Source organism: Haliaeetus albicilla, chromosome 8 (assembly GCF_947461875.1).
Source record: "Haliaeetus albicilla chromosome 8, bHalAlb1.1, whole genome shotgun sequence".
Classification (NCBI taxonomy): Eukaryota; Metazoa; Chordata; class Aves; order Accipitriformes; family Accipitridae; genus Haliaeetus; species Haliaeetus albicilla.
The window spans coordinates 37,050,917-37,063,356 of record NC_091490.1 but is presented as its reverse complement, the minus strand read 5'-3'; the positions used below and the strand labels follow the sequence as shown (position 1 = coordinate 37,063,356).

Here is a 12,440-nt window from a genome sequence, read left to right as displayed (position 1 = left end):
GGTGCCTAAAAAATAAAAATACACATGTACAGTTCATAGATACTCATTTATCAAAACTATTGGAGGACTTGACTTTAAGAAATTAGTAACAGAAAACACACTACAAATTTACTACTTCTGAAAGACAAAAGTATCAGCAAAACTATTATTGGGGTGATACCATGTCCCAAAGTGGAAGCTGACACAAATTAGTTACTGCAAATTAGAAAGAATTTGAATCAACTATATCCTTCATCATATAGTAATGGGATGTCTTTAGCAATGATTGTTACTAAGCAAAAACTAAAGCCACAGATTAAAAAAATAAAGCTCCTTATATCCCTGCGCAGATTATATCTGAGAAAATTCTGTATGGTCAGCATGATCAAGCACATTTAAGAGAATTAGAGAAAATAAGTATATTAAACAAAAGGCCCCAAACCAATGAAAATGTAGAGACAAATAGCAGACCAGGTGCTGGCTTTAGCTACAACCTCCATAGGGATTGGTTTTGTACCTTCAGTTCTGAACAGTTTTGCTTCTCAGTAAAAATGGATTTATTTCCATAGAAAAACAGCCAACATCTACAAACATTTGCACCAGAACAGCATCTTTTGTTGCTTATAGTGCATGGCCCCTTCACATCCCAGATAATATCTGTACAGCAAACCATCAGGCTTAGAGGCCCAAAGGCCAGCAAAGGTCTTCATGCAGATGTCAAATTAGTCCAGCAAAACGTTATGCAAATTGAGCTTTTAGTGGAGTTTTCAACTATACTTGACCAGAGTCACCTGCCACTTTAAAGCCAAACACTTTTCCAGGAAATACTCTGACAGCCAGGTGATCAGTATGACCCCTGTGGGAATTCACACAAACATCACTCTGCACCCTGAAAAAAGGGCCTCCTCCTCCTAAGAGGAGACAGGTCTATAGCAGATCTTTAAGCATACAAGAAACCTGGATACAGCAACGTTCTGACATAAGTTTTGAAAACTAAAACATAGCCTTAACAGTCAGTCATAACAGTAAGAATATTAGTAGGTCAGGATTCACTTACGCAACTGGGATCAGTCTAGTGTTTAGAACTTGACTTACCACCTGTCTTAAAAACTTGAAGATCACCTTTATTGGAATGTATACGCAGCATAGATTCCTCCACCGAGGACAAACCCATGCTGCAGTAGACCAGAGTCAAGTACTACATTTTAAAAACAAGTTTCATGCATATATATGTATATATATATACACACACACACACACACACACACACAGAAAGGGAGCACTACTTCTCCAGGTCACAGGCAATCACAAAATCGGGCTTTTGCTGCACGGAGTGTCATCAAGGTAACAGCCACTCTAAATCCAGGTCTCGTACCACCAGAAGAGCAGAAGACAGCAGAAAAGGAACTTGTGGGATCTGACATACTATTCTGGAGATGGGCAAATAAGGTGTCCCGGGTCTGTCTCAGCCCCACTGCACCTCAGTAATTCCTCTTATCTTTGAGGTAACAGCTTTCCTCTAAACTAAATGGAAGCCCCCAAGTTAAGCAGAAGCAGCTGCAGTTACTGGAAACTAAAGCACTGAATATAAGGGTATGAAAACATTTATAACCACATATTGTAGCGGGTACAAAGTCTCACATCTCAGTTAAGTTGAAAATGAGGTGTATGCATTCTCACACACCTTAAATTCCCATCCCATCATGCAGTTACTTGTTTGTATTAAGTTCTCCATCAAACCTCTGTCTTATCCTAAGCACAGGATGTACATTTAAGAGACTGAATGAAATGTTACCAGACTTTTATGGCCTTACTTCCTAGCTCTCACTTGGAAAAATTAGTTATGCAAATACTTCGAGTCATTTATTTTTCTGAAAAGTGGTTTCAATCATTTCATGAAGAAATTTTCTCATGCTCTTAATGACAGTACCTCTGGTTTCTCCTTCCAGCTATGACAACTCCCAGGTTCTTCATAAAAATACAAGAGAAAGATGAAAAATTATACAGAACATGCTGTAGCTCATTCCACGCCTTTATTACTGATCCACACAAATATGTTACTTCCAATTTTGCTTACACTAAGGGGGGAATCTTCAGCGAGCTGCACAGAGCAACATTAAGTCCCTTAATGTAGAAAAGGAAAAATATCATTGGTTGTGAATCAGCTTTTTAAAACACAAGCTATATTTTCACAACCACATTAACTACTTCAGCACTTGCAGGCACAAAAAGCACCTAGCACAAAAGGCATACATTTCTTAACTTAATATATTGATACTTTTAACACAACAAATCATGCTTTATTAGAGCATGAATGCAGCTTTTAGAAGAATGCAGTTTGACAGCTCATAGATTTAAGCTATTCTGACATAATGTGTCCAATATCCAACTTGCCTACTTTCAGAAATTCTTCTCCGTTTACTCCCCAACAAAAACATGATGCTTCAAGTCTCCCAAGAGCCCTCTGAGCAAGGGAGGGGACTGAGAATTCATTTTGTGTATGTGTGCATGCATGCACCCACAGGAAAACCTGAGCCCTACTGCAACAGAGGATGCAGCAAGCAGGATATGTCATTCAATTGCTGCCATCAAGCTCCGACAGCATTAAGAACACAAATCCACAGAACACAAGGCCACGTGAGACCAGCCATTCTGTGAGAAGTCAAATTAATCACCTTATCAGGACCACTGCTACTTTTTTTTCCTCTGTCTTTCAGCATTCTGCATATTCATTCAACAGGCTTTTTTAGCCACAGGCTGATAAATGATATAGCTTGTAATAAAAAAATTTGCCAAATGGCATAGCACCTCTGTTAAGCATTTCTCTATATGCAGAAAAACAACAAACATGAAAACCCAAGTGTTAATTTACAGAGCAGAATTTCCCTTGAGCTTAGTAAACTTGCACAGCATGTCCAGCAAAAGCACAGCAGCTTCTTCATCTGTATATATTAATACATCCTTCCCCTTCTCATGACAAAAGAGTAGTATTTTAACGCTGACTTGGAAGCAAGCAGATCTAATGCCCAAATAGCACTGGAGATTAGTCACTTGATATACTGTCTCACGTACAAGGTATATCTTCAAATGACATAACAGTGTAGGAATACTTCAAGAGATTGTTCCAAACACATAACCAACAATTAGCCACTTACATGGATACAGAAGTTTTCAATAGTTCCATTTTTGCTAAGTATGACTCAAAATAGCAACTGCTATTAAATCTCATAAAGAACAAAGAAACTTAAGCACTTACTAACTTTTATAGTATCATCATTAATGTAGTTTAAAAGATATTTTCTCTAATACACCATGAATTTTTCAGCTTGATATGCACAAACCCAAAAGCAAAAGCTGCAAGCCCAGACAGAGAAGGGGGAGGAGGGGGAGGGAGGAATCTTTACTCTTCACAGGGCAGGCACATACTGTGGTTCTCTGCTGAAGCAGAAAGTCTGCTCACCCCTATCTGAATGGTACGGCACACTCATTGCTATGCAAATTGGCTATGGTCTACTGACGGCTGTTAGGCTTTTGAAAAAGTATGCACTGAAATTCAAAAGTGCGGGTGGTTTTGAAATTGTAGTGTAGGTTTCATGTGAAAGACTGTCCAGCTCTAATTTGGCTCAAACTCTAAGTAATTCTGAAGAAGGCTGCATAAGACTATCAGAGATAGGGAAGCTATTGATAACTGTTCTGACAAGCATAAAAATCAAGTAAAAAGTAAACAAATGGTAAGAAAAATTATTCATACAAGTTACAGCTGACAAAAAAATCCAAATTAGCAAAATCTGAAGGTTAAGAGCCATTTTTCTGTAATTTGATCTTCCCAGAGAAAAACAGCCTAACCTTTCTTTTCCAAAGACTTCATACAAAACCACTGACTCTCACACAAGATTCACGTCAAACATCTGTCCTTTAAATGATTCAAGAGTTTTCTTAAATTCTCCCCAAACAAGATCTATTTCTGGACACCAGAGAGTGAAGCAGTTCAAAACAGTTTACAGTTGACACCTGCGAGACAGAGTAATTTTAAGGAAAGGGAAAATAGAAGGAAGCTATCACTAGTGTACCAATTACCAAGCCCCCCTTGAATGAACGGGGATCAGTGTCTCTCCAGGACTATGACGGACATTTTCTGCACCTCTCAGAGGGTTGTATTATGCAGATGTGCCGATGCCCAACAGCTAAGAGGGATAATGAAGAGGTCACCGTCCCTGCCATGTGACACTTCTCTACCAAAAATACTCATAGGCTCAGTTCAGAAGAGGCCTGTGCAAGAGAAGGCAGGTGGGTTTTGGACCTGGGGGCAGAGGGCCATCAGAGCAGGCCTATGAATGGGGGAGAGGTGCCTACTTGTTGAAGCTTACTTTCTTGATTACAGAATAATTTATTTTGGATTAATCAGGTAAAAAATGAGAGAAGCTGTGAAAGGGCAAGGAAGGCAGGAAACTATCTTTTGCTTTGAACAAGCCCTATAGGTCTGTGACTGCTATCACTAGCCTGTCAGAAGAGAAAGAAGGCTCTGTAAGAACAAGGAGCTCAGCGGATCCACAACCAGTCTCCCGAGTCAGCAGTAATCTGCCATCCAGCCACTGGTAATGCAGAAAAAACAGCAAAAGGAGGGAACCCTCTCCCCCAGTAACTTAATGGAATCAATCTTTCTCTCAGAACAGTTCAGCAAGAGAGACTTAATTTAAAAGGGCCTGCAGAACAAAGTAAACCTCTTGGAAAACGAAGACCAGGCTTTCAGGACAGCAACATTATTTCAACCAGTCAGAGGAAGAAAGCTATTTGCAGGGCATTGACTGCTTTAGCACAATCTCCCCAGATAAAATACTCATTTCTGCATGTGAAGTGGAAATAAGTGTTGATAAATGCAATGAAGAACCATTAATCTTCCTTAATGCCAGTTAAAAAAAAAAAATAAAACACCATTCATTTAGAAGCCACTTATTACCACAGAAGATCAGCATGCATTAATAAGATAATTTTAAAAGTTATGATGGAACTTTAAGGTAGAAAAAAGCTGAAAACTAGATCTACAGATCTACACTAAGCAAGGATGCTGCCAGCAAGGCACTGATACCATCTCATTTCCTACCACTATCCACTAACTTGATCCACATGCTAAAAAAACAAACCCTAAAACAACTGAAATTGGGGCTTTTTTGCAAATCCTTTACAAATCCATTGAATTTTACAATTAATTTAGGGTTTTAATATCCTGCCCACTCTTTGCAAAGAATGTGCTCTCCAAATTGTCTCCTAACTGCAATGTGACAAAAAAGACAGTTACTTCACTTATTCAGTGGAGCCCAACACAAAGATACTTGTACCAATACTGAATTTCATAACTTCAGACAATGAGATTCCAACCATCAGTTTAAAATATGGCTTTCAGCATTTTAAATGCATTAGCATGCAAAGACTGCAAGACAAGGTTACAGTTGTACCATATACTTTATCAGATTTAACTGATTTACTACTGCCTGAAGGGGTAGTCCTATATCCCACCTTCAGCCACACATTTCTCTGCACCACCTGATCTGATCTTGAGATTGTGGAGACACACCAGTATCTTCTGAGGAAGGAAAATGAAGTTAGCTTTGAGCTAGTGTATACTCAGATATAAAAATCCAAGAAGACAGAGGGAGAACATAACATTTGTTCATGACTGTCCACTGTTGTCCTAAGTTAAACAACAGAAATCAAGGCCGAGGACTAACAGTGGAAAACCTCTTCATTCCTTTCTCACAGTATTACTCTCATCCTTTCCCAGAAAAGCTGCTCAGATAACAGCCACCTTCACAACACTGTAACTGTATATTGTTTTGATACGGTGCCCATAATAGACAACAGCGTATATTAGATGCATGCTGCAAAGTAACACTGAAACACATACCTCATTTCTTGAAAGGAGTATCCAGGTACCCTATTTCAGGCACTTAAAGCAGGACAGAAGTCACAAACCCTAGCCCTCAAAAGGTGTCCATTTTGAGGTGCTCAAAGGAACAGGCAGTTCCTAATGATTCTTGGTAGCAGACTTCTGTAATACTGCACTGAAGATTGCAGCTTAAGAGAACCTCCCTGCATTGTCAAACTCCAGTTATTATCTTTAGCACAAGAGTTTGGGGAAAAGAACAGATTCTGTAAAAACACAATAAAACCTGAATAGCCGCAAACTGTGATTAAACTTTAAAGCTTTTCAAGTCTGTAGTAATGTCTAACTTACACACCTTTGAAGATTTCCCTCATTGCTTAAATTCATAAGCTTGTCTACACAGGCACAACACTGCAACAGCAGGCTCAGAATCATCACCAGCTGCTCTGCACCAACTCCCCATGCTTCAAACCCACTGTAAATGCAATCCAGCTTAACATACTGCCAAGGAGTGGAATTTTAGCGTAAATTTAGCATCATAAATTTTGCCCTAGATCATTGTAAAGCTGCTATCACCTAACTCCGAGACATTTTATAATGTATTTTTAATAGACTTCTTACCTTTAAAGGACTTCAACAATATCTTGATTGCCATTTCAAAACTCAGCCAAGCCAAGAAGGTCCCTTCGTGCACCTAAGCTAATTTTGAACTGTTGGAACCTTTTAGTGATATTCCAATCCTGTTTAAGTCATTTATACCAATATTTTCACTTACCTGAGCAAGAGTTCTTTGCAGTAGCTTTGGGATCAGTCTGTCTGTTATACCTGCTCAGTATTTTCACCAAGAATTACAATAAAGTCTTTAGACTTGCAGATCTACGTTACCCTGTTCTCAACCAAGTTTTCATGCACAGAAATAACACCCTCTTCAGGCAGAAGGCTGTAGCACCTCCAAGTGTTAACTTTAAAAGACTCTGTATATATCCTCCCCTTGAAAGAGGCACAGAATTTACCAAAAGCTGGATTTGTAATGAAAGCAAAAGAGCCAAAAAGTATCACTGTGAATATTTTGCAGAATAAGAACATTAAAGTGAAAAAGAACTGATAACAGGTTAGAGAAAGGCATTTCAAAAAAAGGTTGAAGTGAGGCACATCTCATTGCCACAGGCATGGTCTAACACAGCAACCTCATGAAGGGGTACACTGTCACTTTAGTACACCACTTGCATAACAAACAGACAAATTTGAAGTTTCTAGGACAAATCTTTTAGAAGATACTGCATGAAAGCACTTCACTGATTTTCAAATAATTTTAGAAGGTAAATATTCAATAATTGATTGAGCCAAGCATTTGTTTTACATAAGACACCAGAGCCCCTGCTTGCATACACCACCTTCAACTTGAGCAGGCTATAAGCTAGGCATATTCACACTTGATTTTTAAGAGTCCAAGAGTTCCAGTGCAGCTTTTGTCCCAACCTTAACTACAGAGCAAAGACACTTCCGAACAAGATTCTCCGTATCTAGGAAGATACTTTTCATCCTGAAATCAGATGCCTGGAACAAAAGTTTTGATTATATGAACAGTGCCCAAAACACTTCATTTCTTCCTGCCATAAAATGCACACACACGGTGTTTATTTTAGTACCAGCCTTCTGAAGAGATTTAAGTAACTACACAAGAGGAGGATCACCAGATAAAATTTTGAGCCTCATTACAAGTTACACTAGCAGTTCTATCCAGATCATTAGGGCACTCTCCTGCAAACATTATGCTCTGCTAAAAAGAGGATTTCTGTGATAAGAGGCATGTTACACTGGAACACAAGCCTTTCACTCCTCAACTCTACCACTCAACACCTTTCTGTTATTACCAGATACAAGCTCAAGGTTTAAGCCAAAAGTCAGTAATAAGGCCAATAAATGTTCAATTAGGAAACCCTCTACTTCTGTGATCTCTTATGTGGCTTGCATAGCTTTTGCCTGTGCAGGACAGGAGCAGCAAAATAAACACTAGTGATGTTATCACACTGCCAGTATAGCACTGCTTTTTCCAGAGGTCCTCTTGGCATTACAGAGCTTTCAACAACCACACCTTCATAAACCTAGAAGACTGTAGTGCAAACCAAAACTGGAAATATTTTATCTCATTAAAACTCATATAAATCTTCACATTAATAGGTAGGAATACAAAGTAATATCAAAATCTACCCCCTGCCAATGTATCTGTATCTATGCTTTCTTCCTGGCTATGCCACTAACCCAATCTGACCTTTACAATTTTCAGGGTACAATCTCATTATGGATTTCGGAGTCAGAGCTACGAGACCAGGGTTTTTTCATCAGAAACAGCACATCTTGCTGCTCAGCCACTTTGATACAAGCCTTTCTTTACTGATGCAGCTTACTCACAGTGTAATGACAACGTAAAGAATCTTGATGCGCACATGCACTTATCCCCATTTATATAGTCATCGTTGTAAAACCAAGGATGATAAAAAGAGTTCATGAAAGCTAAGTAGATCAGGATGTGCAAAGCACTTTCTGGGATAGAATGAATCATAGAAAGACAAATTAGTGTATGCATGATTTCTTTATTAAACTCATAGCTAACACTTTGAAAAGTGCAGTTTATGGCAGGTAAAAGCTGATGTCAGAACAATTTATACATGTTACTCTTCAAACAACTGTCATAGCTAGTCTCAATTCACATAGTACTAGTATCCCTATAAGCTTCTAAATCTACTCCACTTATTCAGCTCTGTATATTGTCAAATTACAATGCACTGTAAGTTTTAAAAGTATTTTTTATATTATGATCATCTACACAAAGGGATTAACTGAAGCATAGAAAAAATCTTTGTAAATTCAGGACAGCAGGAGTCATTTGTCACACACAGGCAAAGCTCCAATCTGCACAGATGCGTGTTATTTTTAAAGCACTACATTCTTAAGCCTTACCTGCATCAAAACTACTTCTCTAAAGCCATGCAGCCATCCCACTCTTTTGAACTACTTGGAACAACATTGCTGGCTCAGGTTTGTCAGAGAGCTGTGTTTGTTCCAGCTTCAGAAAGCCTTAAGCACCAATAAAGCTCTGATCCTGAACACCCAAAGAGCATCACATTGCCTTTATTGAAAAGACACTGTCTTACAAATCCCTAAACTCAAGCTTCTGGCGGGTTTTTTTTTGTACATTTCCTAAGAGAGAGTCACATTTTTACAGGATAAGATCTTTTTAAACAATTTCCAGTTAAAAAAAAAAAGTCAAATCAATCTTTCCCCCACACACTTGATTTTTACCAAATAATACTTCTCCATTCTTCTCTTTAGGCAAGCTTTAAAATGCATAATGGGAGATTAAACAAATTCCTATTTTAAGCTTACTTTCACCAAAGAAAGAAGCAACCATCTACCCAGAAATAAAACAAAGCCCAGGTTTTAAAAATAAATTTTAAAAGTCCAAATAGCCCCAAGTATTCTTTCAGTAATTCCGTTTTGTCTCATGGTTTTTTCCCCTGCTTTGTTTAATTTGATCATCTGTTGACCACTAGTTTCATCTGTAAGAAAAGAGCTTCTCTCCTAGTAGCATTAAATCCTTTGAAGATTACATTTCAAGACAACTAAATTTAAAAAGCCAACATTTGTCACACATGCCAACATTCATAACACAAAGCCTTCCATTTACTATTTAAAGTTTCTTAACCGCTCATGTGAACAAAGTTGCTGATTTTCAATACATCACAACTTATCATGTTACGCAGTCCAGCAATAATACAGGAATTAATAGACTTCAAGACCTTCCAATTACAACTCTGACATAGCTACTGAAATTAAAGCAAGCCACAATGCCATCCTGCAGACAGAGGATTTTAAACTCTCTAAAGTGAATTTATGTTTGGACAACAGAGACTAGGGAACTAGAGTTGTGCGCCTCCCAACATGTAAATTAATCTACTGGCTCTTCAATCAAAAGCAGCCAGAGTGAGCAAGGTGAACATATAATCTGAACTACTTTTTTTTTTTTAATAGTAAAAGGTTTGGGATACTCAGTGAGATCATCAGTTAAGACACTGCTTGAAAGAGCAATCTCTTTTAAAGAGTAAGAAAAAACTCAGCTCAATTTTTCTCCTAACACTACCCAAGATGAACACAGAAGTTGTCTGAGCTTTACAGAACAAGTGTATTATTTCAACAAATTAGTTGAACGTGATATTCCTTTATCAATATGGAGTAGGTGCCAAACTTTTTATTAAACTAAACAGTTCTGTTAAAACAGCAGACTAAGAACACAGCAACAAAAAGTTACTCTGACCATCTAGATATCATTAAGATGAGAATACCTTCATGTTTCAAGGCAGAAACAGGTTATCAGCCTTCAAGACACAGTAAGAAAGAAACAATTGTTTTCCTAATAAGAATCCTAACTGTACAAGTAGAACCTTCTGCGAGAAGAAACTTAATTGCCCAACAAGTAAAAGAAAAGCTGTCTAGAGACAGTTCAGCAGGTTCACAGCTCACTTAATCAAACCTATATGGCTAGGAGCGGTTTTGTTTAAAATTGTGCTAAATATAAACATGACAACAGAGTTTTCAAGCACTTTTTAGACTCACTGTTTTGTTTCCTAAAAACAAAAATGTGATGACACGAACCAAATTTGCTCCAGGATTGTCCGAACCCAGTAACAAAAGGGTCAGCACCAGATTGCAACTGATTCTGTACAGAGAGATGCCTGGGCTCCCCCTTTCTTCATCCAATGAGAATCAACTGTAAGACAACCCAGAACTTCAAGACTATGTCAATTTTTTCTTTTTTTTTTAATAGACTATTTAAACAATTTACAGGAAATGTATTAAAGTAATACAGCAGATACACTATTACCTCTAACAACTGCTGCTTTTCCATTTTCAATATTTGCAGTTTGCTGTTCAAACTGGCTAGCATTTCTCAAACAGTGAGTCACGGAGTTCAAAGGGGACCAAAGTTTAAGAAGCTTAGAACTTAGCATACAAAAATATATTCTCCCAATATTTGTGTTCTAATAAACGTCATCTTTTAAGAAAGTTTGAAAACAAAGTAAAGAGAAGATGCTGGAACAAGGTATAGCTAAGGTAATCACTATGAAAAGCACTCTCAAAGACGTAACCAATGCAGAAATTAAAGGGCTCATTGGCTTTATTTTAACACGACTCCAGCCAGTCACAGAAAATCGGTTTCAAGAATAAGGCATCGTGATCTTTCAGAGAACACAGCCAAAGTTCAGCCTGAAAAAAAACAAGCAAGCAAGCCTTCTTGTTAAAAGCACAGAGCAGCAACAAAATACATGCAGAAACGTACAGCATAATTTTGAACCCCTGATATTTGAGGGCTAACTCGCTCCACATCTGACACCGCTTGTTTTCACGAACGCAGCAAATGACTATTATTCACAGCAGCGGGAATTACCCTCCCAAAAGCTGTAACCTGCCTTTCCCCTACCACCACCACACCGCGTGCTACCAGCACATTAACACATTCTTCTTCTTCCAAAAGGAAGCCCCCTTCTTTCCCCAGTGGCACCACCTCCCGCTCCCCCGCGTCCCCGACCATCAGCTCTCAGCATCCCGACCAGGGCGCTCTCCCCGCCGGACCCGGGGCAGCAGGAGGGGCCCGTGGGCCCCGGGCTGCCGGGGAGGGTGGCAGCGGCAGGGCTGAGGGCGGGCCCGCCGTCGGGGTCCACCGCCGCCGAGCGACGGCAGACCGCCGTCCCCGGGAGACCTCGGAGTAGGCGCCCCGAGGCCGTGAGGGCGAGGGCCCGCGGCGCGGCCGGCACTCACCAAAGCACGGCGCAGAGGAAGAGGCAGGAGCCCAGCGCCAGGAGCCGGCGGGGCGGCTCCCTCATCGTCTCCCCCGTCTACCTGCCGCGGCCGGGAAGAGGCGGCGCATCCTCCCCGGCAGAGGGACGGCGGGAGAAGCGCGGGCGGCGGCGGAGGAACGACCGTTGGAGCGGCCCCTCCCCCGCGCGGCGCGGCGCGGCTCCGACGCAACGCGACACACGGCGGCGCGAGCGCGGCCGTTACTGCCCGCCGAGCGCGGCCCCTCCCCCCCACCCCTCCGCCCCTTATTCCTTCACGCGCTGAGCTGGAAGGATACGCGTCACCCTCCCCGCCATTCCGCCACGCCCCCGAGCCCCGCCGCCACCAATGGCCTGCGCACTGGGGGCTGGCCCCGCCTCCCATATTCCGGTTGCCGGCGCAGATTGGCTTCTCCCCTCCAGCGCGGCGGCGAATGAAGAGAGCGGCCTTCTCTTTCCCCGCCCCACCGAGGACCCCTCCGAGGTGTCCGCGCGAAACAAGCCGTTAAAGGGAAATCGCCATAGTAATAAATGACGGCTGACCGCAAAACCCGAGGCCTCCGGACGCGCGAGGAACGTCATTACCTCCGGTGCGAGGGACATTTTAAGGAACAGCGCTCCGACATGACAGTTTTATAATTTTTATTTTTTTAATCAGGTTTCTCCGCGGGCTGCCCCACAGAGCCGAGCACTGATTGGTGTCGGCTGAGGCCCCCAGCGGAAAAAAAAAAAAGTCGCGGACTGGG

The 12,440-nt window shown here is 40.9% G+C and overlaps 1 protein-coding gene across 4 annotated transcripts in view; it reads right to left on the bottom strand.

Moving 5' to 3' along the window:
- SUCO (SUN domain containing ossification factor) overlaps nt 1-11,952 on the bottom strand; it is a 42,858-nt gene extending 30,906 nt beyond the window's left edge. For 2 of the 4 annotated variants that reach the window (XM_069789853.1, XM_069789855.1), the window contains exon 1: nt 11,678-11,952. In XM_069789853.1, coding sequence (XP_069645954.1) covers nt 11,678-11,742 — 65 coding nt within the window. In that variant the 5' untranslated portion in view covers nt 11,743-11,952. The remainder of the gene's footprint in view (nt 1-11,677) is intronic. The other 2 variants (XM_069789852.1, XM_069789854.1) reach the window with 1 other exon arrangement.
- Nucleotides 11,953-12,440: the final 488 nt, after the last annotated feature.